The sequence below is a fragment of the Acomys minous genome, assembly GCF_964271855.1.
Source record: "Acomys minous genome assembly, chromosome: 7".
NCBI classification, from domain to species: domain Eukaryota; kingdom Metazoa; phylum Chordata; class Mammalia; order Rodentia; family Muridae; genus Acomys; species Acomys minous.
The window spans coordinates 8872614-8898485 of NC_140488.1; the positions used below are offsets into that span (position 1 = coordinate 8872614).

General features: G+C 47.2%; 2 protein-coding genes across 2 annotated transcripts; both read right to left on the minus strand.

Annotated features, from left to right (window-relative positions):
- Positions 1-201: 201 nt before the first annotated feature.
- On the minus strand, positions 202-3610 carry LOC311601543 (melanoma-associated antigen 11-like). The gene is made up of 2 exons (XM_084789036.1): positions 3565-3610; positions 202-1653 (listed from the first exon to the last, which is right to left on the minus strand). The coding sequence occupies exon 2, from the start codon at positions 1587-1589 to the stop codon at positions 678-680; it is 912 nt and encodes a 303-aa protein (XP_084645162.1). The 5' UTR covers positions 1590-1653; positions 3565-3610; the 3' UTR covers positions 202-677.
- A 19912-nt stretch (positions 3611-23522) lies between these two features.
- Positions 23523-25363, minus strand: HSFX3 (heat shock transcription factor family, X-linked member 3). Its single transcript, XM_084788669.1, has 2 exons — positions 24827-25363; positions 23523-24210 (listed from the first exon to the last, which is right to left on the minus strand). The coding sequence occupies exons 1-2, from the start codon at positions 25301-25303 to the stop codon at positions 23584-23586; spliced, it is 1104 nt and encodes a 367-aa protein (XP_084644795.1). The 5' UTR covers positions 25304-25363; the 3' UTR covers positions 23523-23583.
- Positions 25364-25872: the final 509 nt, after the last annotated feature.

A 25872-nucleotide genomic window follows, 5' to 3' on the forward strand; every position in this document is an offset into this window, starting at 1 on the left:
AAGGGAATTCTCACCTGTCCTCCCGACAGGGTTGGGGCACTTGAGCGACACCATTTCCTAGAAGAGGGTGGACCAGCCTTAAGGCTGCCTGCTAACCCAGGACCTCTCACAGAGCAGCTGGTGCTCAGAAAGAGCATGCAGAAAAATTGCTTTCACCTTCCCTTCACCTTCACTGCAGTTAACCAGAACAGGAGACTAAAATTGAGGAAGCAATCAAGATCATTTTATTCTGTTTGTCAGGAAAAGGCCAAGGCCTTCCCCACTGCCTGGGAACGTCCACTTAGAATGCCATGGTAGCTTGAGAAATAGCACAACATAGAAAGAAGTCATTCTCATTTGTTTACACAATAATACCCTTCTCCTGAAGTGGATGAACAACAGCAAGGGCATTGCTAAATCCATTTGCAGACTTAAGACATCCCAGGTTCATGAGCCTTGTAGTAAAGGTAGCAACATTCTATAACAACAAGACAACCTCAAGCCACCCAGACAGGACAGAGTAGAGGGAAGAACAGAAGAGAGTGGTTCACACAGCTCCTCCCACCCTGTGTCACATGATGGTGTGGTACTTAGATGACTGACTCTGCCTGTACTGGGGTTGGATGGGAACTGCCCGTGTGGGAAGTAGAACGTGTGCAGGGCAGAGCCAGAAGGGCCATCTGCCCGGCCCTCCTGGCCTAGACCCTGTCCATCTCCTCTCTCAAAGCCTCAGCATATCTAAAGGGGTAGGCTCTGGGATCCTGCTTAAAGATGCTGGCAAAAAACTTGAGTAATTTCATCTTGGTGGTTTCGGCATAGGCCCTTGGGCCCCACAGGAACTCATAGGAAGGAGGATCGCTGTCAGGCACCTGCCTGTATTCCAGGTACCCTTCCTGCACAAAATGCTCCGTGATGAGACGTCTGGGCTCCCCGTACATGAAATGCTCAATGCCCGCATAAACCCCCATGTTGTTCAGTACGCGCCACAAGGCCTGCTCACTAGCACAGTTGTCCTCTATGAAGATGATGCACAGCACGATTAGTAGCAGGCCTGTCTTGGGTACGCCTGGAAATCCATGCTGAGTGCCATGGTAGGTGATCCCAAGGGCAAGGGCAACAGAGTAGATGTGGTCCAGGGCGTTTCTTTCCACTATCTCCAGGCCAAAGAGCAGCCTCAAACAATCAGAGGCCTTAGAAAAGATGACAGGGTAGTATTCCTCGTAACCGCGGAGGACTATGTACAGAATCTGAGCCTTAGATGTCAGCTGCTTCCTAGTGTACTTGAGGAGAAGGAAGTGAACCACATCAATCATCTTTCTGTTGAGGACACCTTGTGAGGGATAGTGTGGGTCAGCCAGGTCTGTAGCTTGGCTGCCAAAAGACTCAAAAGATGATGCCCTACTGACATAGTCAGGAGAGGAGGCTCTCTGAGGCCACTGGGGAGAGTCCAGCATATCACCAAGAGATGGATGGCCTGAGTGGGTGGCAGTGGCCTCCACCTCGCCTGCCTCAGCTCCTGGGTCATGGGCACGCTCCAGGCCCCTTGCCCTGCTTTGGGACTGAGTGCTGTCTGGGAGGTTTGCTGTGTGTCTGCTGTCAGTTGGATCCATGCTGATTTCCTTGGGAACCCAGTAAATGAGTTGTTGCAGCTCAGAGGGATGAAGACTCACAAGCCTGGGGGGGGGACAGAAAGGGTGAGTTGAATCTGATACCTGTAGCTTGGGCAGCTCAAAACTTGTTGCAGGATTTTGCCTGGGGGGGGGGGTGCCCTGTGCCCAAAGGACTCTGGTCCATCATGTGCCTCTGAGTGCAAGGATTCTCACTGTGGCACACTCCCACACCTAGCAGTACTGTACCCTGACATGATGGCTGAGCCTGGGGCACGGCCCATCATGCCCTGTGGTGGAATCTGCAGTGATGGCCACCCATCCTGGCCTCCTTTCTTCTCTGTTATGAGTTTCCAAATTCCACCTGAAATGCATCTTAGCTCCCGTTCCTGGAAACCCAGTTTTCCATGGCAGGAGTTGCAGCTCCCCCTCAGGGTTCCCTACGCAGCAGCACAGAGCCAGGCATGCTTTATGCAGTCCTCTCTCTGGGGGACTGGGCCTTCTCACATGTTCATTAATGACCATGACAACTCACCTGGTTGCCAATACCTACCTCCTCTGTCAAACACGCCTGGCTCTCTCTTGCTTTCAGTGCTACCCCATGCTCCAAAGGCTCATCTTCCTGTGAGAGGAGACAGAAGTGAAGATGAACCAGCTCTTGAAATGCCTGGGTGTGGTGACTCAAGAGCCAAAAGGCCACGCCCCTGCATTGTCCTGCAGACTCTGAAGTCTTCCCTCCCTTTCCTATCCCACAAAGCTCTTCAGGACTCTCAGCTCCAGCTTCCAGGTTCCAAGCCACCTCTGAGCCCCACATTAGCTCCTCAAGCACAAATCAGAGGTGGCATCTTTGGTCTAGAGTGAGTCCAGTCCTAGAGTCTGCTTTGCCGCAGGGCAGCCTTTGCATGTCTTCTGTCAGAGGTCCCATTCTGCCTCCTTGCTGCCCCTGCTTCCTTACTTGTGTCAACCTGAGGCCTTATCCCCAGGGTAAATCTGCCTCCTCCTTCTCAATCCCCAGTCTGAAGCAAAGACACAGTGGGTCAGTATAGCCTCCTCAAGGCCTCTCAGACTGGAGAGTGTGCAGAGGCCCACCTGTGCCCTGAATGCCTGGGATGCCAGATTATTTTTCTACCTTTTCCTCACTAGGTCCCAGGCTGCATTAATTGGGGGCCCACCAGGTGAAAACTGTCTCTTCAGTTCAGATTGTGCTGTCACCTTGCCTCTGAGAGCCTGCCTTGCCCTCCAGGAAATTCTTTTGCATGGGAAATGGCAGAGAAGGAGATCTTCCCTGTCAGATGGCCCTCAGGCAACCTCTAAGCAACAGGAACCTAAAAACAGCTCTCACACTCTCAAGTCCTAAGACACAGACCTGGAAGGCAGAGCAGGGAAAATACCTCAAGTCAGCCTAGGCTGGTTTCTTAGAGCCTCAAAAGAATACAATGTAGCTTCAATTTCCCTGTCTACCTGTCTGTCTGTGGTCTGGATTGGCACCCTGCCTGCTTCTGAAACACAAAACTGGCCCCATGCCTGAGAACCTGGTGCGAGCGTGGTATGAACCTCGTCTCAAGAGTCCAGCGGTTCCTGCGAGGTGGAGTGTGGTTTCTGCGTCCTCTTGTGTCCCACACAGTGAGCGCTAAGACACTGTAGGGAGTAACCCCACCTCCAAAATTCAGCCCTTTAGCTTTGTGTTCACAGGGAGTGGATGGGTTAAAGGTGATTCTGGCTAATGGGACCCTGTTTGTTGCAGTGATCACACAGGGGAAGTGCTGAAACATTGTGGGCCCCTCTCGCTGGTGCTTGGCCTCTCTGCCCCCTACCCCCACTCTCAGGCCGCCTTTGGGACCTCTGAGATTGGCCCCAGGCAAGGCTTTCATGCCAATTCTCATGAGGCCCTTGGAGACACACTAACTAGTGTCAACACGGCATTGTCTTAAAAGATCTGTATCCTGATAAGGGCATTTGCCAGCCATAAACTTCTCACCTTGACTCGGAAAGGGCGGCATCACAGTCTGCATGTTGGGAGTGGCACAAAATGGCTCCTGCTTCAAGTCCCCAGATGCTGTAATGCTTGCATCACAAAATGGTTCTGAGCTCATATCCGGAAGTCCCCGGATGCTGAAACAAACCACCTGCCTATTTCCCTCACCCTCTCCCTGTTGTCCATGGAACAAAATAGCTTCCCCTTCAAGTCCCAGGATGCTGGAATACTTGTGTCACAAAATGGCTCTGAGCCCCAACACAAGTCCCTGGAACGCTGGAAAAACCACCTGGCTCTTTCCCTTCAGGAATCTCATAAAATCACTTCTGATGCCCCAGGTCCTGTATCCAGATAACTCTATGGATGTCGATGGGGATGCAGAGGTTTGAGGGGGCTTATGACCACAGTCACTGTGAACTTTGCTTTAGGACCCAGAACAAGATGCACACTTGCTTGACCATTTAGGCCTGTATGCTTGGGCTCTGAGGCCCTCCCTGACTTGCACAATGACCAAGAAAGTAACATGTCCTCTCCTCTCTGGAAAACTCTGAAGTAGACCCCATGGGCTGATTTCCACCGGGAAGGACTAGAGGGAGGGGAAGGGGCTCGTTCTCACAAGAAGACCTGCTCTGGGGCAGCACATACCACAGCCACCGAATTATACTCCTGGGGTCACCCTAAACACAGCCAACCTTCCACAGCCCCCTCTAGGGACCTAGTTTTATCCTGTCATTTAAGCAGTCCTCTTTCCTGTGGGGAATGCCTCAATGTGGCGCCCTTGCAAAGGCCCTAGTCAAGGAGCATATGGGGCCTGTGTGTCCATGTGATTCCTGTTTATCATTGCGGGCCCCACTTTGTCCTAGGCTGACCACCTAGGAATCCCATCCTCGGACTTGTGATCAGATCACACCAGGACCTCTGTACTCCATTGATCCCTGGGAGACCTTAAGACAGAATAGCCAGACTCACTGCAACTTTGAATCATCCTGTAGTGAGTGCTTCAGGGAGTCCTAGGTATTTCCCTGCTGAGTAAGACCAGGGATCTGTCGAGGCCCTCAAGGAGAATCCAGGAGACCCCTGACAGAAAACACTTGGAAACTTTTTCTGCTGTCAGCCCTGGTCCTGGGGAAGTCTGTGGACCAAAGCTGTCACCTTGGACTTCCTGTTCGAGGGAACAGGTGGGGATCAGAGGTGGCCCTTGCCTGAAAGATTTGTCTAGGATTCAGCCAATGCCTGTGAGGAGTTAATACAAAACTCTTCAGAATCCCCATGGTCCCCTGCTCCCTCTGCCAGCTTTGAGATACAGAGATACAGCCCAGGTGTGTAGAGGTGTGCTCCATCCTTACTCTTGTCTCTTCTCTCAGGAAGGTGAGTCATGGTAGGAGCTGTTATCCACAGAGCACTGGGCATCTGGTTACTGTTACCCAGAGGAGGTGTCCAGTGTCTGCTAGCAATCCAGGTGGCCTAGCATGGGAAGAAGAGAATGTGTGGAGGGGCCTAACATCGCCTCCAACAAGGGACCACACAAAGCCCTCGTGCCCTCGTTCTAATGCGGGGAAGCCCTGGAAAGGTGCTTACTGTGGCTGGCTTATTTTTCTGCCTCAGGACTGTGGATAAGTGGTCTCATGGATGTGACACCCTTGAATTTAGGGCCTGGCTGGCCTACAAAGCAAGTTCCAGAACAGCCAAGGCTACACAGAAAAACCCTGTCTCAAAAAAAACCAAATCTTCCTCCTCCTCCTCCTCTTTCTCCAAGAAAATCATAGACATATATAGAAAAAGTGTGTGTGTGTGTGTGTGTGTGTGTGTGTATCAAAAAATTTATAGCTTTCATTTAAATCAATCATCAGTTGTTTGAGTCTTTTGTTTTTGTTTGTTTGTTTAAGACAGTATTTCTCTCTGTGTAGCCCTGGCTGTCATGGACTCGCTTTGTAGACCAGGCTGGCCTCAAACTCACAGAGATACTCCTGCCTCTGCCTCCTGAGTGCTCTCATTACCTGGCACCTAACTATCAGTTTTAAAGTTAGGCTGTTTATCTGATTATTTTCTCTATGGCATTAAGAAATCCTTTCTCTGGAACTGAAGGGGCGTCTCATTGGTTAAGCACTTCTTCCAGAGGACTGAGATACAATTCCCAGCATCCACATGGTGGCTCGCAACTGTTTGGAAATCCAGTTGAAGGGGATATTACTTCTTCTGGCCTCTTTAGATACTACACACATGGAATACACAGATATACATGCAGACAAAACACCCATACACATAAAATAAAAATGGAAACGTCTCTAAAAAACCTTGTGCTCCATACTTGGATTTTTTTTTTAAGAACTGCTAGTGCTCTTAACTGCTGAGCCATCTCCCAAGCACTCAAATACTGTGTGCTTAAAGGTATAGCTTTCAATATGAATAATTGACTTTATATCTCAAAGATGTGAAGCCTTAAGTGATTTTTGATGAGAGTTTAGGGCTTTAAAATTATTTTTTGTTAGTTTAAGTTAGATTTGATAAGAACTTCGAAAAAACTGTTTTTTGAAGAGATCACTGCTATATAAACCATAGCCTTTTGTTTTAATGTTACAAATATAAAGTAGACTCTGTGTTAAAATGTAAGATGATAGCTATTATTATTAAAGACTTAATGACATAGCCAGTTTTATTACACACAGGTTGTTTACCTTGATTCTGAACCTTATGATTTTTTTGAGATTATATTTCCTGTACTTTTGTATGTGGAAAGGAAATTTAACATAAAGATATTTGACAAACATATATGCTCATCATTTCAAATGTATCATAGCACTAATTTTTTTTACATTTAACATTTGAATATTAGTACTGTTGAAAACAATCCATTGTATTTAATCTCATAGGATATTTTAATGAAGGGTAAGCATTCTTGTTATTAAAAATAAAATAGAGGTATAATCTGAATAATTAATTAAATAAAAAATAAAAAATAAAATAAAGTTATCATAGAAGGCAATCCAATGTTAAATCTTGTGGATTAATGGAACTTTTGTCCTATGACTCTAAAAATACTTTAAAAAAATATCGATAAGTAGAATTTTAAGGTTTTACAAAACATTTAATAGAAGCTTTAATACCATTTTAATAGGTTTAAAGAAATTTCAGAATATCTTGGTTTGTAACTACTTGTTAGGCCTATATATGTGCATGAATATATTTTATATACAGGTATACATAATATATAAAATGTTTGAAAACACTTGCATTTACCTTTATACATATTTTAAGCCAGACATGCATGGAGGAAAAAACAGTTTCAAGACATAACAAAATGAATTTAAAAATTTCGAAGTTGGCCACAGTGTTTTTTTGGGGGGTGGGGCGGAGGTGGATTCTAGGGGCAGAATGAGTTTGATCCCTGCTGTCTTAAAATAGAATGATGTCACTGTTACAGAATTAGTAGAACTTTTGCATCTGGAAGGAGCTAGGAGTGATGGCACCTAAGCTTTGAAGTAGCCTTTTGTCAGTTTTTGCTATCTGAGGTCTTATGGAGCTATTCCCTTAGATCTCTCAGAGCCTCTGCATAATTTAGTCTCAAGATATGCCTGAAATCTCCCATGGCTGAGGGTTGCTTAGGTGGGGGTCTTCCAAGAGGCTTTGAAATGCAGAAACTGGCTTGCTAAAGATGCCCTTTGTGTCACAATAAAAAAGAGCTGGGAAGTAGTCAGGGTCCCAGGCTAATCCCCTCGCTGCTGAGAAGCCTGCCTTCACCCTGCAGTGGCTCCCTTTTCTTTTCTGGTTTATGTCTGGTGTCACCCAGAACACCACCAATACATCCTACAAACAATTAAACTAATAACAATTATGAACAAACATGGAAATTCCCTGAAAAAGGCTGAAATATGTTGAGTTCAAAGCCACTAAGTGGAGATACTAGTACAGGGCCTGTGGATTGGAAAGGGGGGCATCTGTTTTGCCTACTCTGAGCCCTCAAAGAGACCAGGCCAATTAAACTGTCTTTTCTTCCTATCTTCCAGCTCCCAAGTGTGCTTGGGCTCCTGGGAGGGTAGGCTCAGAGGAACCAGAAACTTGATTTATTGTCTCAAGTCACTCTGGGCTTAACCTTTTCCAGGCTGGGACTTCAGTCATTTGCCCATGTTGTTTCCCTCCTGATACTAAGTCTATCTTCCTGAAACAGAAGTGCTCAGCTGTTGGGCTGTTAGGCTCAGAGAAGATGGCTGTACCCATGGGCTCCTGGGCACCCTCTAGGCCCTTTGTCACTGCACTGATTTGCCATTCCGGTTAAGTAAGCAGGTATTCTCTTTTTGGAAGAAATGCTTAGCTGAATGCCTTGTTACCTGGGGAAAGTGTCTCTATACTCGCAAGGATAAGACTGTCTGTAGTAAATAGCCAGAGATGAAGCTGAGAGCAGGTACGGCACAATAAAGCAGACGTAAATAAATCACAGTGAAGGAGAAGTAGGGAGCAAAGCTACCCAGGCATTGCCTGGCTGACTCAGCATGGGAAGATGGCAGGTGTTAGGGCCCTCCCTGTGAGTGACAGAGTCTCCAGTCTCAGTGCCAGGTATCTGCCCATCTTGTCTTAGCAGCACATTTCTAGGAAGGCTAAAGGAAGGAAAAATGAAAGACTGGATGTGAGTAAGTGGATGGCTGCCATTGCAGGAAAGTCTAGGTGTGTGGGGCCTAGGCCAGTCCTGTGGATGGGCACTGCTTATTAATCAGTCTGCCTGTGGTCCGTTGTGTCTTTTATGTTAATCTGGCTGTGTCTGTCTCCACACGCCTACACTCCTGCCACAGTGGTACTCTGACATACTTCGGAGCTGTGGTTTTCATGGTCCCTTCCTCTCCCACCAAAAAGGACCCATCTGTCTAATAAGAGCAGTAAGCCGGATTCATAAATCAGCGCTGCAAGTTGGATATAGAGTGTCCTCCAAGTTTCCTGTGTTAAGGGCTTGGCCTGTAGGGTGGTACTATTGGGAGGTGGGATACGGTGGGAGGCCTTGTGGGATGGCTAGGACAGAGACTGTGGGTTCGCAGCCCACCATATGCTTTGTTGTGCTTCTTGGCTTGCATATCAGCAGCTTTCTCTCCATGCATCCATGTGAGGACGTGGTTCCCCTCAGCAGAGGCTCCTAGGGATGCGACAACCAGCTTTGGACCTCCAGAGCCCAGAGCCAAACCAAAGTTTTCCTTTTAAATATCAGCTCAGATACTTCATTCCAGTATTATGAAGCTGCCTGACACCAATAGTAAATGTCACAGTGGAATAGAACTCATAGTTTTAAGAATTTGCCTAAGAAAAATGAAATTATTCTGTTACGTGAAGGACAAAGGCTGTCTGAGTGAAAAAATCTACAAGACTTCTTCAGAGACACTCCTGTGGCCTCAACCTCATTTCTTTAAGCTCTGAGTGCAGAGAATGAAGAGGAAACAGAGTCCTGAATGAAGGCTTTGGAAACACACTTAAAATCATCATAACAATGGCTGTCTTGAGTTAGCTTTAATTGTGGACTTGACAGAGCCTAAGGTTACCTGAGAGGGAAGCCTTTAATGATGAATTGTCTAGATCAGATTGGTCAGTAGCCATGAGGATGGGAGATTGTCTGATGATTAATCCATAGGAAGGCCCAGCCCTATGTGCGTGTGCGTGGGTCCATCCATTTAAAGGTGTTTCTGGGCTGGACAAGAAAAGCTGGCACTTGGGAGACAGAGGCAGGCAGATTGCTGTGAATTCAAGGCCAGCCTAGTCTACAAAGTGAGTCCAGGACAGCCAAGGCTACACAGAGAAACCCTCTCTCGAAAAACCAAAACAAATAAACAAATAAATAAATAAATAAATAAATAAAAGAAAAGCTAGCCAAGCAAGAGCCTGCACATGAGCTAGCTTCTCCGTGGTTTCAATGTTACTGCCCTGTTTTTCCTTCTTGAAGGTGTTTTATGGTTGGTAAATGCAAGGTATGAAGTTTGGAGGATCTAAAGAATGTTCTTAGGTATCCAAGATAGGTAAAAATGCTTTAGATTTCTTCCTGTTGCTATGTTATTGTTATATTAAGTAACTGTTCAGAGTTTTGGCTTTTATCAGCGGAGCTCTGTCAGAAAGAGCTGTATGGCTTCTGTCTTTCCTAAGATCACTCAAAGACTATTCACACTTTTAACTCAAAGTTTTTTCCTAAGCCTCTGATATACTACAATACAAAATGTTATGTCTGCTGTGTTTTTCTGCAATGTGTATTTCACTACAGATTGCAAACAATGATGATGCTAACATGTCTAAAACTTATCTCATTTTGTAAACTTAAAAGGATTCTTGGAAGCTACAGGGAATCCACCTCTCAGGTCGAATGGAACCCATATAAGTACTGCCAATCAACAGTCTAAATTTCACCCTATCACCTATTTCAACGGGTGTGGTGTCCCCCTCCCCTTCCCTGGTTTTGGGACCCCCTCCCTAACTACCCAATTGCTGCCTTTCTGCACCCAACACCAGATGATTGGTGAGTTCCCACTTCCTACTTGGCTTAAACACTTCCCTTTGTCTGAGAGACTGCTGGTGCCTCTCTGGTTCACAGGGGAACAGAGATGGCCCAACGATGGTCCTTACAACTGCCACCAGTCCTTCTCACTGACCTTCAGTTAGGACTTTTCCTTTTGGGTAAGCTTCCTTTCTGGCACAGTTTTTTTGTTTTGTTTTGTTTTGTTTTTAAGCTGCTAAAACCCTAGCACTAGATGAACTATGTTTCCTTGCTAAGCTCATTCCTATCCAGGCATGCTCTTGGTCTCTGACAAGCACTAACAGGTGGCTGGAGCAGATTTCACCAAAATTTTTAGTCAAAATCCACTCCTGGGGATGCCCAAATGGATCACTGATGCCACTTTCCCGTGGGAACAATCCAGTCATCATCCCTTCAAGCTCCCCTGGGATGCCTTCTGGAGAATTCAAATCTCTATGCCCACTTTAAGGGCAGCTAAGCTTACATGCCTCTGTAACCAAATTTGGAAAGACACAAAAGAAGACCTTTTTAATTACTGCCAGCAGTTGGGTAAATGGAAGTTTCCCATGTTCAAGCTTTTCTCTTCTTTGCTCCAAAACTTCTCAAATGGGAATTTTCTCCCTAACCTACTAACTTTGTCTTCTGCCCATAATAATGTTCTAGTATCCTGCAAAATTTCCTACATCCAAAACATTGCCAAAGTAGCTACCCACAGGTGCTCCTGGCCATCCTCACAGAACATGCCATCTGGAACTGCATTGCCCCTCCCAGCAACAGATGTTTCCAGACCCTACACAACAAATACCACATCTGGCTCTTCCCAGACCCCATATCCCCTCCCCAGTGTCAGCAGGAAGCAGCCAAAGATGATTGCTATTTTCCATTTCCATTCCCCTTATCCATTTATTATCAACAAAAGGCTAGAATGATGTGCTTCAGTCCTGGGACAAACAGTTCCAGGTTCTCCCAGCACTCCTTGGTCCCTATCTGCTGCAGGACAGGTCTGGCATATCCTGCCCCCTACTCTGTACCTTCCTGGGCAGGAGCTTTTCCTTCCCCTTCACCATATAATCCATAAGAGTAATTCTGTTACTCTTTCTTTTTTCCCTCTCTCTCTTCCTCCCTTGCATGGCAGCCAAGAGCTGCTTCCAATGAGTTAACATTTATATACTTCACATGAAAAATAGTTCAGTGTTCTCATTTTTTTTAATTATAGGAAAAGGGAGAAATGTTAGCTCACAAGCAGTCTGTTAGTCTGATCTGACTCTAGATTGTTTAGCAACCTCTGATATCATCATAAGCTGCCCACCAACAGGTGTGTGCCAGGGGCCCAGGATATAAAAGAACAAACCCACCACTTGTCACTCTCTTACTCTTGCACTCCTCTCTTGTACTTTCTTTAAGAGTACCCCCTTTTCTTTTTCTCTCTCTCCCACTCTCTCTCTCCCTTCCCTCATGGCCCACTGAGGTCCTAAATCCTCTCTACTTCCTTTCTCCCCACGTAAATGTCTCCACGTCAGATCTGGTGTTATATCCTAACACTGTGATTTATAAATCTAAGCCAAATAAATCCTCTCCTCCCGCAGCATGTTTGGAGGGAATGGTAGGAGTCCCTTCCAGAACCCTCCCAGCGAATTGGAGGAGGAAGGCACTAAAGAGAATATGGCTTGTGCTTTACAAAGCAGATCATTTCCAGCGTTGCTGTAGACTTCTTATTTAAGATACAAATCAAGATAGAGAGGTTATTCTGGTCTTTGCTCAAGGGCACACAGATGCTGCTATGTCCACCCTGCAACATGGTATAGTGATTATTCCAAGGCTGTCTCACAGCTGCAGAAGAGGACTGGCTTTGTACTTTCTCATTAGATGACTAATGGCACTCAAGTGTTAGGCAGAAGTAAGGAGCCATCAGAGGAAGAAGGAGCCTTGGTCAAGACGGGCAAAGGTAGAAAGAGGAACTAGGGACCTTGAAGGCCCTGGCAACATTCATAGATTCTCCCATGATGAAGGGGCTCTCTTCCCATTTATATGCCTTGTTTAATCAATGAGAAGTGCATCTTACTAAAGAGGAGAGAAGAGCCCCTTCTGAATCCAGCATTTATGAAGTTTTCCTGAATTGGACTCAACTACTCCCCAAGCCTCTTTAAGTATATCTAAAAAATACTGTTCTGTCATGTGTCCCACAGCCCTGTCCTCACCTATACAATGACATACATAGACTACCCACAATCCTACCTCAGCCCAAACATGCCACATATGTTACTCATCCTGCAGCCCCACTCCAAATAGTTTACCTTAGGATCCACAGCCCTGCCTTGTCCTTCTCCAAGGCCCGCCCAACTCTACCACTAACAGCTTTGCCTTTGCTCATCTGGAAGCCCTGATAACTTTCCAACTCCTACCTTAGACTTACAGATCTATCCAGATCTTCCAATGGACACTTCAACTCTACGTCAGAAATCTCAGCCAGGCGCAACTCCTCCAGTAGCCTCTCTCCACATTATGTCAGAATTCACTCAAACTTTCTAGGTTCCATCCTTGTACTCCCTAGATTTTGCCCACTAGGTCAGCGTTCACTGCCCTATCTTCAACTCCTAACTCACCACTCCAGCCCAAACCTCTGTTTAGTATTCCATGTGTCTGCCTATATATGTCAGGGTTCACAGCTGTACCTACAATTCTTACCTCAGAATTCATAGCCCAACTGCCTTCCTTCCTCAGTCCTTCCAATTCTACGTCATCGCTCTTACCCCTGAGCACATCCTAGCTCTGCTATTCCCATATCGTGCCTACCAATGTCAGTAGTCAGTTCCCTACCTATTAGGTGACTTATTATGTCACCACTCGGAGTTCTACCTCTACTTTACCTCAACAAACAGTCCACAGCTCCTGTTAGACCCCAGTTGTTCTGAGCACTCATTAACCTGCCTTGCTCCTTCCACAGCCCAGCCTCCCAACTCATTACATCAGGCTCATAGCAGCTCTCCTCTGCATCTTTTCCAGGCCTTTCACCAAGGCCTTATCACTCGCAGTTCCACCCTTGCATGGCTTCATCCTGACTTTTTTAATCTTCTGATTTTTTTTTCTCAGTTCTCTTCCCTTCCTGGCTGAGTACTACAGACCTGGTCCCCAGCACTGATTGGTCAGAGCTTCACAGTGTCTATTGAGTCCAAAAGTGTCCTCTAGTGGCCAATTCTGATTCAGACATGATTATGTAAATGGCTTTCCAGTCCTTGATGCAGAATGGTGGTGGCTTTGGGCCTCATTGGTTGAGTATGTGTTGACTTTACACGTTGGGGCAAGGGATATATAATTATGTGTAGGTGCAAGTAGATGTGTGGCTGTGTGTCAGTTTATACTTCTTGTATAAGAGATATCAGAGTTTGGGCAAAAGCATTAGAGCTTATACTTTGGAATACCAATCAGGTGGGGGCAGCCTCAGGAATCTACTTCAGTGGTGGTACCGTGTGGGCCTGAACTGGACTGTATGCTCTCATTCATGGCCCTGGACACTCCCTCACCTGGTTGTGTGAGTCATCCATCCTTGTACTGGAAATATTATTGGGATTTCTGGAGATGGAAAACTGTGCTTTCCCATCACCAAAGACTGAGTGATCCTGTGTGGGAAAGATTAAGCTTTGTCACAGGTGGAAGCAGTCTTGGCGGGCTTTACCCTTGGGGTGAAAGGAAAATTTTTTAATTACATTAAAGCAACCAGAACAGCAGAGCTCTCGAACTCATAAGTGCAGGTCGACAGGTATGCTAGCCCAAGGTCCCAGATGATAAGTCACAAAGAATGCGGAGATAGGAGACAAAGGCCTATTGAGTGTTCCAGGGACCAGCTGGCCATAAAAGATAGGGAGAACACATAAGGAAAAATTCCTGAGAGAAACAGGTACCGGACATGGTCAAGTGAGTAATGAGCCAAGACCCCTCATCCAATCTTATGGTGTCTGCTTAATCCCCCTTTGAGGCCCGCACACAATGTTCCAGGTTTGAGTTTAACCAGATGTGTCATTAGCTCAGATAAGCATCTACCCTCGGGTTCCAAGAAAGACAGGAACCAAGGACTGTACCCATGTGATTAAGTCTGAGCCTACCCCAGATCTGCCTACGCAGTTTGCTGATGTTCAAATGTTTAAAACAACCAATCATGTGTGGCCTCGCCAAAACTTCCCACTCCCCCCTACCCTTGCCCATATTAACCCCTGGGCTTCTGGGCTTCTGGGTCGACCCCTCTGTCTCCTGCGTGAGATACGTGTCGACCCGGAGCTCCGCCAATAAACTGCCTCATGTGTTTACAGCAAGACGGTCGTTTGTGTGTCTTTGGGTGCGCGCCATGCCGAGGCTTGAGTGAGGGTCTCCCTTCGGGGGTCTTTCATTTTGGGGGCTCGCCCAGGATTTGTGCGACCACCCAAGACCCCCAACGACCTTTGGAGGTAGGTCTGTGTGAGTTTTGTGTGTCTGAGTGCGGTGCTTCTGATTTCGTGTCTTGGTTTCAGTTTCTGGCAGCTGCCACTGTGGGCCATAAGGACCCCAGTGGCTGCGGAGGCAGACGTGCTAGGGCCGCAGGCTGCAACCCTGGGGGACGCCCTAAGGGTGAAGGGGAGTCAGGACACCCTGACTGCCTCTTTTCGGGACGAAGGAGACGGAGTGCTCCTTCTTGAGGGGAAGGTGCGGAAGCCTACCCCATCGGAGCTTGCGTTCAGTTGGTTGTACAAGTCCAGACGCAGATGAGTGTGCTTGGATGTGATAGTGTTTTGTGTACTTACATTGTTTTTGTGCTTCTTGTTTTTGAGATGGGACAGACTGTGACAACCCCTTTATCTTTGACTTTGGACCATTGGACAGACGTTAGGGCAAGAGGACATAATCTATCCATAAAAATTAAAAAAGGACCCTGGCAGACCTGCTATTAGAGCTGTCAGAGCAATTATTTTTCAGGAAAGATCAGGGTCACATCCAGACCAACCTTCCTTACATCACCGTGTAGGAAGATTTGGCCCGTTACCCACCCCCGTGGGTCAAGCCCTTCATCCCACCTCGCCCACCAAGCTCCTGAGTCTTGGCGGTGCGAGAAGGCACCACGGAAGAGAAATAGAAACCATGGCAGAGTGGAGGAAGCGAGCCCAGCGCACCACCGGAGCCCATCCCTAAAATATATCCTGACATAGCAGAACCCCATAAATGGCCCATGTCCCTGCTCCCACCATATCCCTGAGTTCCCCAGCTGGCAGCCCCAACCTCAGCCCCGCCCCTGGCTTCCGGGGCAATGGGTGATGGACCCTCGGCGGGCACTGGGAGCCACCTTGGGGCAACCCCTGAGAGGCCTGATTCCACCGTGGCTCTGCCCCTTAGTGCTGTCGAGCCAGCCCTGACAGGCAAAAAATGTGTTACAATTCTTACAGTATTGGCCTTTTTCTTCCTACAATCTCTATAATTAAAAAAACTAACTACCCACCTTTTTCAGAGAACCCTACGGGACTTACAAGTCTGATTAAGTCCCTGATGTTCTCCCACCAACCCACGTGGGATGACTGTCAGCAACTTCTACAGGTTTTATTCACCACCGAGGAGAGAGAAAAATTCTCCTAGAGGCTCGAAAGAATATCCGAGATGACGCTGGATACCCCGTCCAGACCCTGGCCGAAATAGATGAAGGATTCCCCCTGACCCGTCCTCAGTGGGACTACAACACGGCAAAAGGTAGGGAATGGCTGTCCATTTACCGCCGGGCTCTGGTGGCAGGTCTCAGAGGGGCCGCGAAGAGGCCCACCAATTTGGCGAAGGTAAGAGAAGTCATGCAGGGAGCGACCGAGCCCCCCTCGGTGTTTCTAGAGAGGCTCATGGAGGCTTACTGGAGATATACCCCTTTTGACCCTATGTCAGAGGGACAGAAAGCCTCTGTAATCATGGCTTTCATTGGACAGTCAGCACCTGATATTAGAAAGAAACTACAGCCCATTAGCGCATTGAGAGATTGCAAGATTATTCCATCAGAGATGTGGTGAAGGAGGCAGAGAAATTTTATCATAAAAAGGAGACAGAGGAAGTGAAACAGGAAAGAGAAAAGAAGGAGAGAGCTGAGGATGAGGAAAAAAAAAGAAAGAGAGAGCTGAGGATGAGGAAAGAGGAAAGAAAGAGAGAGCTGAGGATGAGGAAAGAAAAGAAAAAAGGCAGGAAAAGAATCTGACAAAAATACTGGCCGCAGTGGTAGGAGAAGGAAGGCGTCAGGGAACAGGCAGGCCTAGGCAGACAGGGAACCTGGGCGACAACAGAAGGCAGGGGCCAAGGAGACCCAGAGAAGATTGAACACTGCCACCTGATATCAAAGATGCCTTCTTCTGTCTGAGATTGCACCCTAACAGCCAATCCCTACTTGCCTATGAGTGGCAAGACCCTGAAAACAGAAGAACTGGACAGCTTACGTAGACGAGATTGCCCCAGGGGTTTAAAAACTCCCCCACCCTATTTGGTGAAGCCCTACATTGGGACCTTGCCCCTTTTCATGCTAATAATCCCCAGGTGACTCTTTTACAGTATGTAGATGACCTCCTATTGGCTGCAGAGACCCGTGAAAAATGCGAGCTTGGGACTCAGAAAATCCTGGCTGAGTTAGGTGAGTTCGGGTATCGGGCTTCTGCCAAAAAGACACAACTGTGCCAGACTGAAGTGACATATCTGGGATACAACACCTTGAAAGATGAACAACGGTGGCTCACAAAAGCCAGGAAACGGACAGTGAATCAGATCCCGACCCCAACCACCCCTCGCCAGGTAAGAGAATTCCTGGGGACTGCAGGATTCTGCGGGCTTTGGATTCCCAGGTTCGCCACTATGGCGGCTCCATTATACCCTCTAACAAGAGAAAGGGGGGAGTTCACTTGGACTAAGAAACACCAATTGGCTTTTGAGACCCTCAAGAAGGCACTGCTACAAGCCCCTACCCTAGTACTGCCTGATCTGAACAAGCCTTTTACTCTGTACATTGACGAGCAGAAGGGGGTTGCCAGGGGGGTCCTCACCCAAACTCTAGGACCCTGGAAGCGCCCAGTGGCCTATCTGTCAAAAAACTGGATCCTGTGTCTAGTGGGTGGCCCTCTTGTTTAAGGGCGATAGCAGTAACGGCGGTATTGGTAAAAGATGCCGATAAGTTAACCATGGGCCAAAAGGTGATGGTGGTGGCCTCCCACGCCCTCGAGAGCATTATCAGCAACCACCAGACCGTTGGATGACTAACGCCTGGATGACCCACTACCAGAGCTTGTTGCTGACAGAGCAGGTAACCTTCGCTCCGCCCGCCATCCTTAACCCTGCCACCTTGTTACCCAAAGCTGGTGAGACCCCAGTTCATCATTGTAAAGAGATACTGGCTAAAGAAACAGGGACTCGGTCAGACCTCACTGACTGGCTGTGGCCTGGGGTAAAAACTTTGTTCACCGACAGAAGTAGCTTTGTGTTAGCAGGTAAGCGGAGGGCTGGGGCAGCGGTAGTGGATGGGAAGTCTGTCATCTGGGCCAGCAGTTTACCAGAAGGGACGTCGGCCCAAAAAGCTGAACGTATTGCTTTGACCCAAGCACTAAGACTGGCGGAGGGAAAGGCTATCAATATCTACGCTGATAGCCGGTATGCTTTTGCAACAGTTCATGTCCACGGAGCGATTTATAGACAACGTGGGCTGCTGACTTCAGCTGACAAAGACATTAAAAATAAAAAAGAAATTCTTAGTTTGTTAGAGGCTGTCCATTTGCCCCGCAAGGTGGCGATCATCCATTGCCAAGGACATCAAAAAGGGACCGGTCCCATAGAAAGGGGGAACCAAATGGCTGACCAGATGGCCAAAGAGGCGGCACAAGGACCAATGATTCTAATAGCTAAGGTTATGCCCCAACAGGCTGAGGGGATTCCCAAGAAAAGAATCCTCACAGAGGAAGAGGGGCTAGAATACCTGGCTAGTATATACCGCCTTACCCACCTAGGGCCCAAAAAGATGACAGAACTGGTCAGTAATGCTCCCTATCACGTCCCCAGACTACAAAAGACAGCAGAAGATCTGGTAAAAAACTGCAAGGCTTGCACTCTCACTAATGCCGGGTTCAGCAGACACTGTGCAGGAAAGCGCTTGCGGGGAGATCGACCAGGAACTTACTGGGAGGTTGATTTCACTGAAGTCAAACCAGCCCGATATGGTAATAAATATCTTCTAGTTTTCATAGACACCTTCTCTGGGTGGGTTGAGACATTCCCCCCCCAAAAAAAAGAAACGACAAATGTAGTGGCCAAGAAGATACTTGAAGAAATCCTTCCCCGGTTCGGGATACCTAAGGTAATTGGGTCAGACAACGGGCCTGCCTTTGTCACCCAGGTAAGTCAGGGACTGGCCAGACAATTGGGGATAAATTGAAAATTACATTGTGCTTATAGACCCTAGAGCTCAGGACAGGTAAAAAGGACAAATAAAACTATAAAGGAGACCTTAACAAAATAGACCTTAGAGACCGGCGGGGGTGATTGGACAGCCCTTCTCTCCCTTGCCTTGTTCCGGGTATGGAACACGCCTGGACCGTTGGGACTGACACCCTTTGAGATACTGTTTGGTGCACCACCACCTCTGTTTAAAATCCTAGAGAGTGTGGCGTGTCCTGATGACAGTTTTTGTGCCTTCCACCCATCTTTTAACCCATTTAAAGGCTCTCAAGACGACCAGGCGAGAGATTTGGGAACAGCTAAAAGGTGCCTGCACTGCTAGAGACCCTACAGTTCCTCATCAGTTCGAGATTGGAGACGCCGTCTTGGTATAGAGACATGGAGCTGAGAATCTCGAGCCATATTAAAAAAGACCCTACCTGGTACTGTTAACGGCTCCAACTGCCGTTAAGGTAGAGGGAATCCCCACCTGGGTCCATGCTTCACATGTGAAAAGGGCTCCTCCTGAGACTAGTCTTGACTAGTGGATCCTGAAAATGGATCCTAAAAAAGACTAATAATCCTCTTAAACTGTGTCTGCGTCACAGACGCAACCCTAAGTCAAGACAACAACCCTCATGCCCCGATACAACAGACTTGAGAGGTGATCAATAAAAAGGGGAACAAAAACAGGCTAGATAAAAGACAGAGGGACAGAAATGCTCAGCAAGGCTGGTTTGAGTCCTGGCTCACCCGGTCCCCCTGGATGACTATCCTATTTTCTGCTTTAGCTGGGCCAATGTTGGTGATTTGCTTGATTTTAATTCTTGGCCCGTGTATGGTAAATAGGTTACTTGCTCTTACTAGAGATAAAATTAGTGCTGTTCAACTGATGGTACTAAGACAACAATACTGATCAATAAGAGACCCCAACAGGACAGAGTATAAATCTTTTAGTCTAAAATAAAATAATACTAAAAAATTAGAACAGATATTCTAAGATTAAAATTATCAAGTAAAAGAAGAGGGGAATGAAAGGAAAAAAAATTTAATTAGCATTAAAGCAACCAGAACAGCAGAGCTCTCGAACTCATAAGTGCAGGTCGACAGGTATGCTAGCCCAAGGTCCCAGATGATAAGTCACAAAGAATGTGGAGATAGGAGACAAAGGCCTATTGAGTGTTCCAGGGACCGGCTGGCCATAAAAGATAGGGAGAATACACAAGGACAAATTCCTGAGAGAAACAGGTACCAGACATGGTCAAGTGAGTAATGAGCCAAGACCCCTCATCCAATCTTATGGTGTCTGCTTAACCCCCCCCCCCTTGAGGCCTGCACACAATGTTCCAGGTTTGAGTTTAACCAGATGTGTCGTTAGCTCAGATAAGCATCTACCCTCGGGTTCCAAGAAAGACAGGAACCAAGGACTGTACCCATGTGATTAAGTCTGAGCCTACCCCAGATCTGCCTACGCAATTTGCTGATGTTCAAATGTTTGAAACAACCAATCATGTGTGGCCGTGCCAAAACTTCCCACTCCCCCCCACCCTTGCCCATATAAACCCCTAATCCCTGGACTTCTGAGTCGACCCCTCTGTCTCCTGCGTGAGATACGTGTCGACCCGGAGCTCCGCCAATAAACTGCCTCATGTGTTTACAGCAAGACGGTCGTTTGTGTGTCTTCGGGTGCGCGCCATGCCGAGGCTTGAGTGAGGGTCTCCCTTCGGGGGTCTTTCAGGGGCACCCCATGAATACCTTGTGACAGACTGAGTGGAGCCTTTCTGGGCTTGGAATTCAGGAAACAGACCTGGGAATCCCACCTGGGCTATTGTTTTCCTAATTGACCCTCAAAGGGAGAAGGAGACCATCCTTTTTATGTAACTCAGGGAGGTGGGGAGGAGAGAACAACAAGTGTTCAGCCCAGGCGAGAGCGCGTGGGGAGCAGCAACCAGGCTGGACCAGCACGCGGCCAGAGAGACACCTAAGGACCCGTCCCGTGGAACGGATACTGGAAGGTTCACTCTTTTGTCCCTTTAACCTTTTTTCCTTCTTGTGTAAGCTAGTTGGGTTGTATAATAAAGTTTAATTGTTAAGAAACAGAGCCAACAATCCTGAGTGGGAAGTTTCTGGGACACACTACAAGAGAAAGAAAAAGGAATCTTTGGCCCAGGGGCCTGTGAGTTGTAACCTCCATAAATGTACCCTTATCTGCAGTTGTTTGTATTGTGTGACTCAGTGTCCAGGCAGGCCTTGTCAGCCCAAGCCTCCTACGAGCCCATCACATCCTCTCTCCTTCTAAGTGTGGATGCACACAAGTAGAAAGCCAAGGTGTTTCTCCACATGAACCAGGTCCTCTTTGCCCTTAGGTTGTGAACTCATCAAGACAAGATTTTGAGGAGTGAAGGTCTGTGGTCTGTGATCTAATGCCGTGTATGTTTTGCCATTTGCATTAAGGGCAATGGGATTTAATGCAGCAAATCCCTGCCTGCAGCTATATCTGAAGAGATGTCTTTAATCTGGAGAGATACAGCTTTTCTCCTGTTAGATCCTGCCTTCTTGGTATAATAGCTCAGCCCACTAACTGAACATTTTTTCTGACCTGCTAGTGGGTGTCTCCTGTGGTCCAGAACCAAATAATGAGTGAGGCAATCATTCTTTTCTTCAAAGAATCTGTTCACTTCTTTTCTGGTGAGCTAAGAATATCAGTGGCAGTGACATAGGCAAGCATAAAAAAACAGAGGCTCCAAGAATATCACTCTGTGCTAATACCAGCTCACTCAGCCATAAAGCCCCTCCTAGGCCAAGGGGGCTGTTCCTCCTGTGTGTTCCCATAGGGAATGGTGGCTTCTGTCAGAGCTGACTATACATTGTCCCTTTGGTATCCTATCCTGCTAGGTCACCCAAGTTCCACAGACAGCAGTTATCTCAGCCCTTTCTTTGTGTTGGACCTGTCACCAAGCAGATACCCATTGACCTGTGACAAGGTGAGGCAGTGGATCATCAAGTTCAATGGAGTTTCTGGTCACATGGAAAGTAGCTTTGAGACTGAAGGGGTAGGCTGTGGTGTGCTTCTGGCTGGAGCCAGGAAGTCTGAGGAAGAAAAGGTTTGCTTGCCTCCCCTCCTAAGAGCCTTATGTTGGTTTTGTACTAAAACAAGTCAAACTGTGAGTTGTGTTGGTGTTCTCTGCTGAATACCTACCAGAACTGTACCATCAGCAATCATAATGTTCAAAAAGATGGACACACTATGAAAAACGGTATAGGAGGACATGCTGTGAATGATCCCCAAGGAAACTGAGGCCTTGCCCTGGCCAAGGTGTAGATTTGACAAAGCAGTGACAGGTACTCCATGAGGGTGTGCAGAACATGGTGCTGACAGCTTAGGGGGGAGTTCTTAGGATGCTGCTCAATAAGTTGGTGTTTCTGTTTTGCTATGAGCTGGAGAATGTGTGCTGAATCTTCCTGAAACAGCAGTTATCCTTCTAAGGCCCACCCAGAGGAGCTGGGCTGGGGTGTACAGGCCAGGGTTTCTCAGACTTGAGTAGTTATTGCTCCATTCCGGGCCTCTGTTCCTGTTTGAGGTCTGAGAGCGAGTGTCAGGAAAGAGTCTATTTTTATTGCATTGGACTGTGTGTGCTCGATTGTGTGCAAACTGTAATGCCTGTGACAGGCAGCATGAACACTGAGTGACTAGAGTGGCTTTTAGAGTTGCTCCCTTGGGGAGGACGGTGTCACCGCTGTGGGCTCAGAGGAGCCGGGGTGGAATGGTGCTGAGAAGGCAGCTAAGGAAAGGCCCTGTCAGCTCACTCTCACAGTGCAGGCTCTAAAGGCAAGGCAACATTGAGCCACCATTGGCTTTCAGAACATGACCCACTCCGTGCTGTTCCCAGACCCATCCAGACTGTCATGCCCTCATGAAGGGGATGGCAAAGAGGACCTCCCTCATGCTGTGCACCCCGCCCCCCAACCTTGCTGACATGGCCCCAAGTATCTCAGTGTTTAGGGAAATGGAGAACTGCAAGAAAATGCCCTCTGTGCTGAGGATCTCCTGCTGCAGTGTGGATTGTACAGATAAACAGCACTTAGTGTCTGTGCCCCCCCCACATCATATGTGCTTCCTCATGTCGTTATTTCAGCCCAAACACATGTAGTATATGAACAGCATCCAGGAGACCAGGTGCCAAGTCCAGGGCCAGGCACTGAGTCGACACCGATGCCCTGGCAAATGTGTGATGAACAGGGAAAGCCCCCAGTCCTTCTGCAGTGCAAGAGCTCTGTGGAGAGGTTTCCCCAGCAAGGAAGGCTGGCTCCCACCCAGCTATTTCTTATCTTACAAATCCTAAATATAGCTCTGATTCCAAGTATTAGGTGGCCAGGTGAGGTGGCTCACGGCTGCAATCCCAGCACCTGGGAGACAAAGGCAGGCAGATCTTTGTGAGTTCCAGGCCAGCCTGGTCTACAACGGGAGTCCAGGACAGCCAAGGATACACAGAGAAACCTGTCTCAAAAAGCAAAAAAAAAAAAAAAAGTGTTAAGTGGAGGACATTTTGTAGCAAGCCTTTGCACGTTCCTTTACAAAGTTTCTAGTGTCTGTCTTCCTCATGTGTCAGGCAATTTCCTACCCTGAAGCACTGAGAGGAAAAGCCTGTGTCTCCCAGGCCAGGGCACAGTAGTGTCCATCTCTTAGCAGACAGGCAGTAGTTTGAGGTGTGCTTACACAGGGCTAAGGGAAGCTTGGCTGTGACCCTCCCTTGGCTGCTGCTCAGAAACTTCCTGGCCACATCTGCGGAGGGCAGGGACCCAGGAGAATGGAATCTCCTGCTTCTAGATACCTGACTAGTGTGAGGTGACACCACTAGGTTGTAGCCAATAGGCAAGTGTCAGGAGAGCAGATATTGTCAGGCTTGCTTTCCACTCTACTAGCCAGAATCCTTTGCTGAAGGTGTGAAAATTCTGTTCCTTCTTGTGAAAGGGCAAAGCGAATCCAAGATTTTAGAAGCCAAGGACACAGAATGGTACAGAGGGTAAGATAAGACAGAGAGTCTAGATTCTAGTTTAGATAATTTATTCACCATTGTGGAGCTTATTTATTTTAATACCGGAGTAGATTTATCACTAGAAAGAATATTAACTGATCCTTAACTGTCTTCAAATTCATGAGGTGGACTATCCTTCATGGATTCATAAAGCACATATTTATCCTCTGAGGCACCTTCCTGCTCTTCTTCATCAGGGGGCTCATTTGTTTGCCTTTCTGAAAGGGAAGACAACACGACAGAACTGCAGCTGTTATACAGAGACATCATAGAGCCCAAAATGGGGTACCCTGATGAGCTAGAACTGGGCATTTCTTCTGTGCCCTGGATTCTAGGAGCAGCTGGAGGCACACATGTAGTATTGCGTGAGGTGCCTTCCCCAGCTGGGTTACTCCCAGGAGTCTCCCCAGGAGATGGATTTTCTAGGAGACACCTAGGCACACTTTTCAAAGCCCATACAGAAGAAAACACAAAACGCTGATTTTCTGTGGGTTCCTGATCATTGGAAGCAACCTTCTTGGCCTCTTCACCATCTTCTCCCTCCGGTTTACGATAGAATCGTGGAGAAAATCTGGTAGGTAACTTCTTTCTTTTTGAAGCTGGTCGATAAGACTTAAGTGGAATAGGCACACAGATCCCTTGGTGGGCGAGACTTCCCAGGTCTTTTTTCCCCCAGATATAGTCAAGGAGTGCAGGGTTATCCCTCTGAAAGTTGAAGTTGCAGTACATCTGAAACAAAATGAATACTTTAGCTATCCTGAGATGAAACATGCATTGATGCCAACATCCTTCCCCCCCCACACACACAATCACTGTCTTAATTTGTGATGAAGAAAATAATTTGAGTTGGCAAGGAATCTTGTGTCTTGTGGCACGACTTCATTAAAATAAAGTTTTAAGTTAAAGTTATCACACACACACACACACACACACACATACACAGATACACACACACACACACACGGGGACACACACTATTAACAAGCTTCAGCCATTCTTCTTGTCTGCAGACTTGGGCCCTATGTAATTTAAGAACAAAGTCATTACATTCAAAGGCTACATTTTGACCCTTCGGTTAACATCACCTGCTTAATAGCTATTCTTGGAAGTAAAGAATTGACATCATTTGTGTCATGGGGTGGGGAGATATACATATGCTTCTGGCTGGATATGGTGGCACACACCTTTAATCCCAGCACTCAGGAGGCAGAGGCAGGCAGATCGCTGTGATTTCGAGGCCAGCCTGGTCTACAGAGTGATTCCAGGACAGCCGAGGCTAACCCAGACAGACCCTCTCTCAAAAATACAGACAATAAAGTGCATGTAAAAATACTTTGTACTTTACCATTATTCTTCTGTTTTCTTCAGAGGAAACCACAGAGGTGTCATGGCGTATCTTCCTGAATCCATACAAGTGGAGCTGGCGAATAAAGCTCTTCAAGCTGTCTGTTTCGAAAATCTTCTTTGCTCCCTTGCGTTGAAGGACCTCTTTCTGGAAAAGGTCTACTTCAATCTTGATGGTGTCACCTTTCTCGGTCCAATTCACAGACTTGAATTCTTCACTCTGCACAATGGCCCAGAGTTTCCTGGGGAAGGGTAGATTGAAGAGATCGGTGTAATTTTCTTCATTGCCTGAAGGCTGCCTTTGGTCCTCAGCTGCAGGACTCTCTTCGAAGAGTGGAATTTGTACGATATCTTGGCCATCTTGCCTCACCAGACCCTCTCTTGAATCCTCCTTTGAAGAAGGTGAACAATTAGGTTCTTGATCAACACCTGGGCTCATGCTGGCTTCAGAACTCTCATTCTCGTTCTGACTAGCCATGATACTACGCTAGCATCAGGAGTGCTAGGATGGCAGACCACTGCCCTAGCAGGTCAAAGTGCCTTGGTTCCAGTAGGAATAGCCAATGGATAGTGACTGTAAAGTTCTAGATTCTCTGTATCCATCTGTTGAAGTCATCATTCTCTTTGTTTGTCATGTGATGTCACGGAGATGGCTTACAGCTAGTTTGGAGAGGGAGAACAGGCCCAGCATATATGGTCAGTGGATAGGTAGGTGGGAAGGGCCCCAGCTCATCTCTGTCCTATGCAAAGATATGCAGAAAATTCTCAGAAAAGTCTCATGTCTGATTATACAGAAGTCCTGTATAAGTTCAGACATACAGGCACCTTTGCCTCTCTCACTCCACAAGATGGAGGGGTGGCTATTGCTACTCTCTCCTAATCCTGAGCTCAAGGACCAGCCCTTTCTTAGTGAAAGCTTGGATAATAGCATGAGTCCTCTAGATATTTAGATTGCTAGATCATAGGACCTCTTAGGTATAGCAGTCTACCCTTCCATTTACCTTCTCCTTATCCCCCTACCCCTTTCTCAGTCTTGCATTGGTTTCT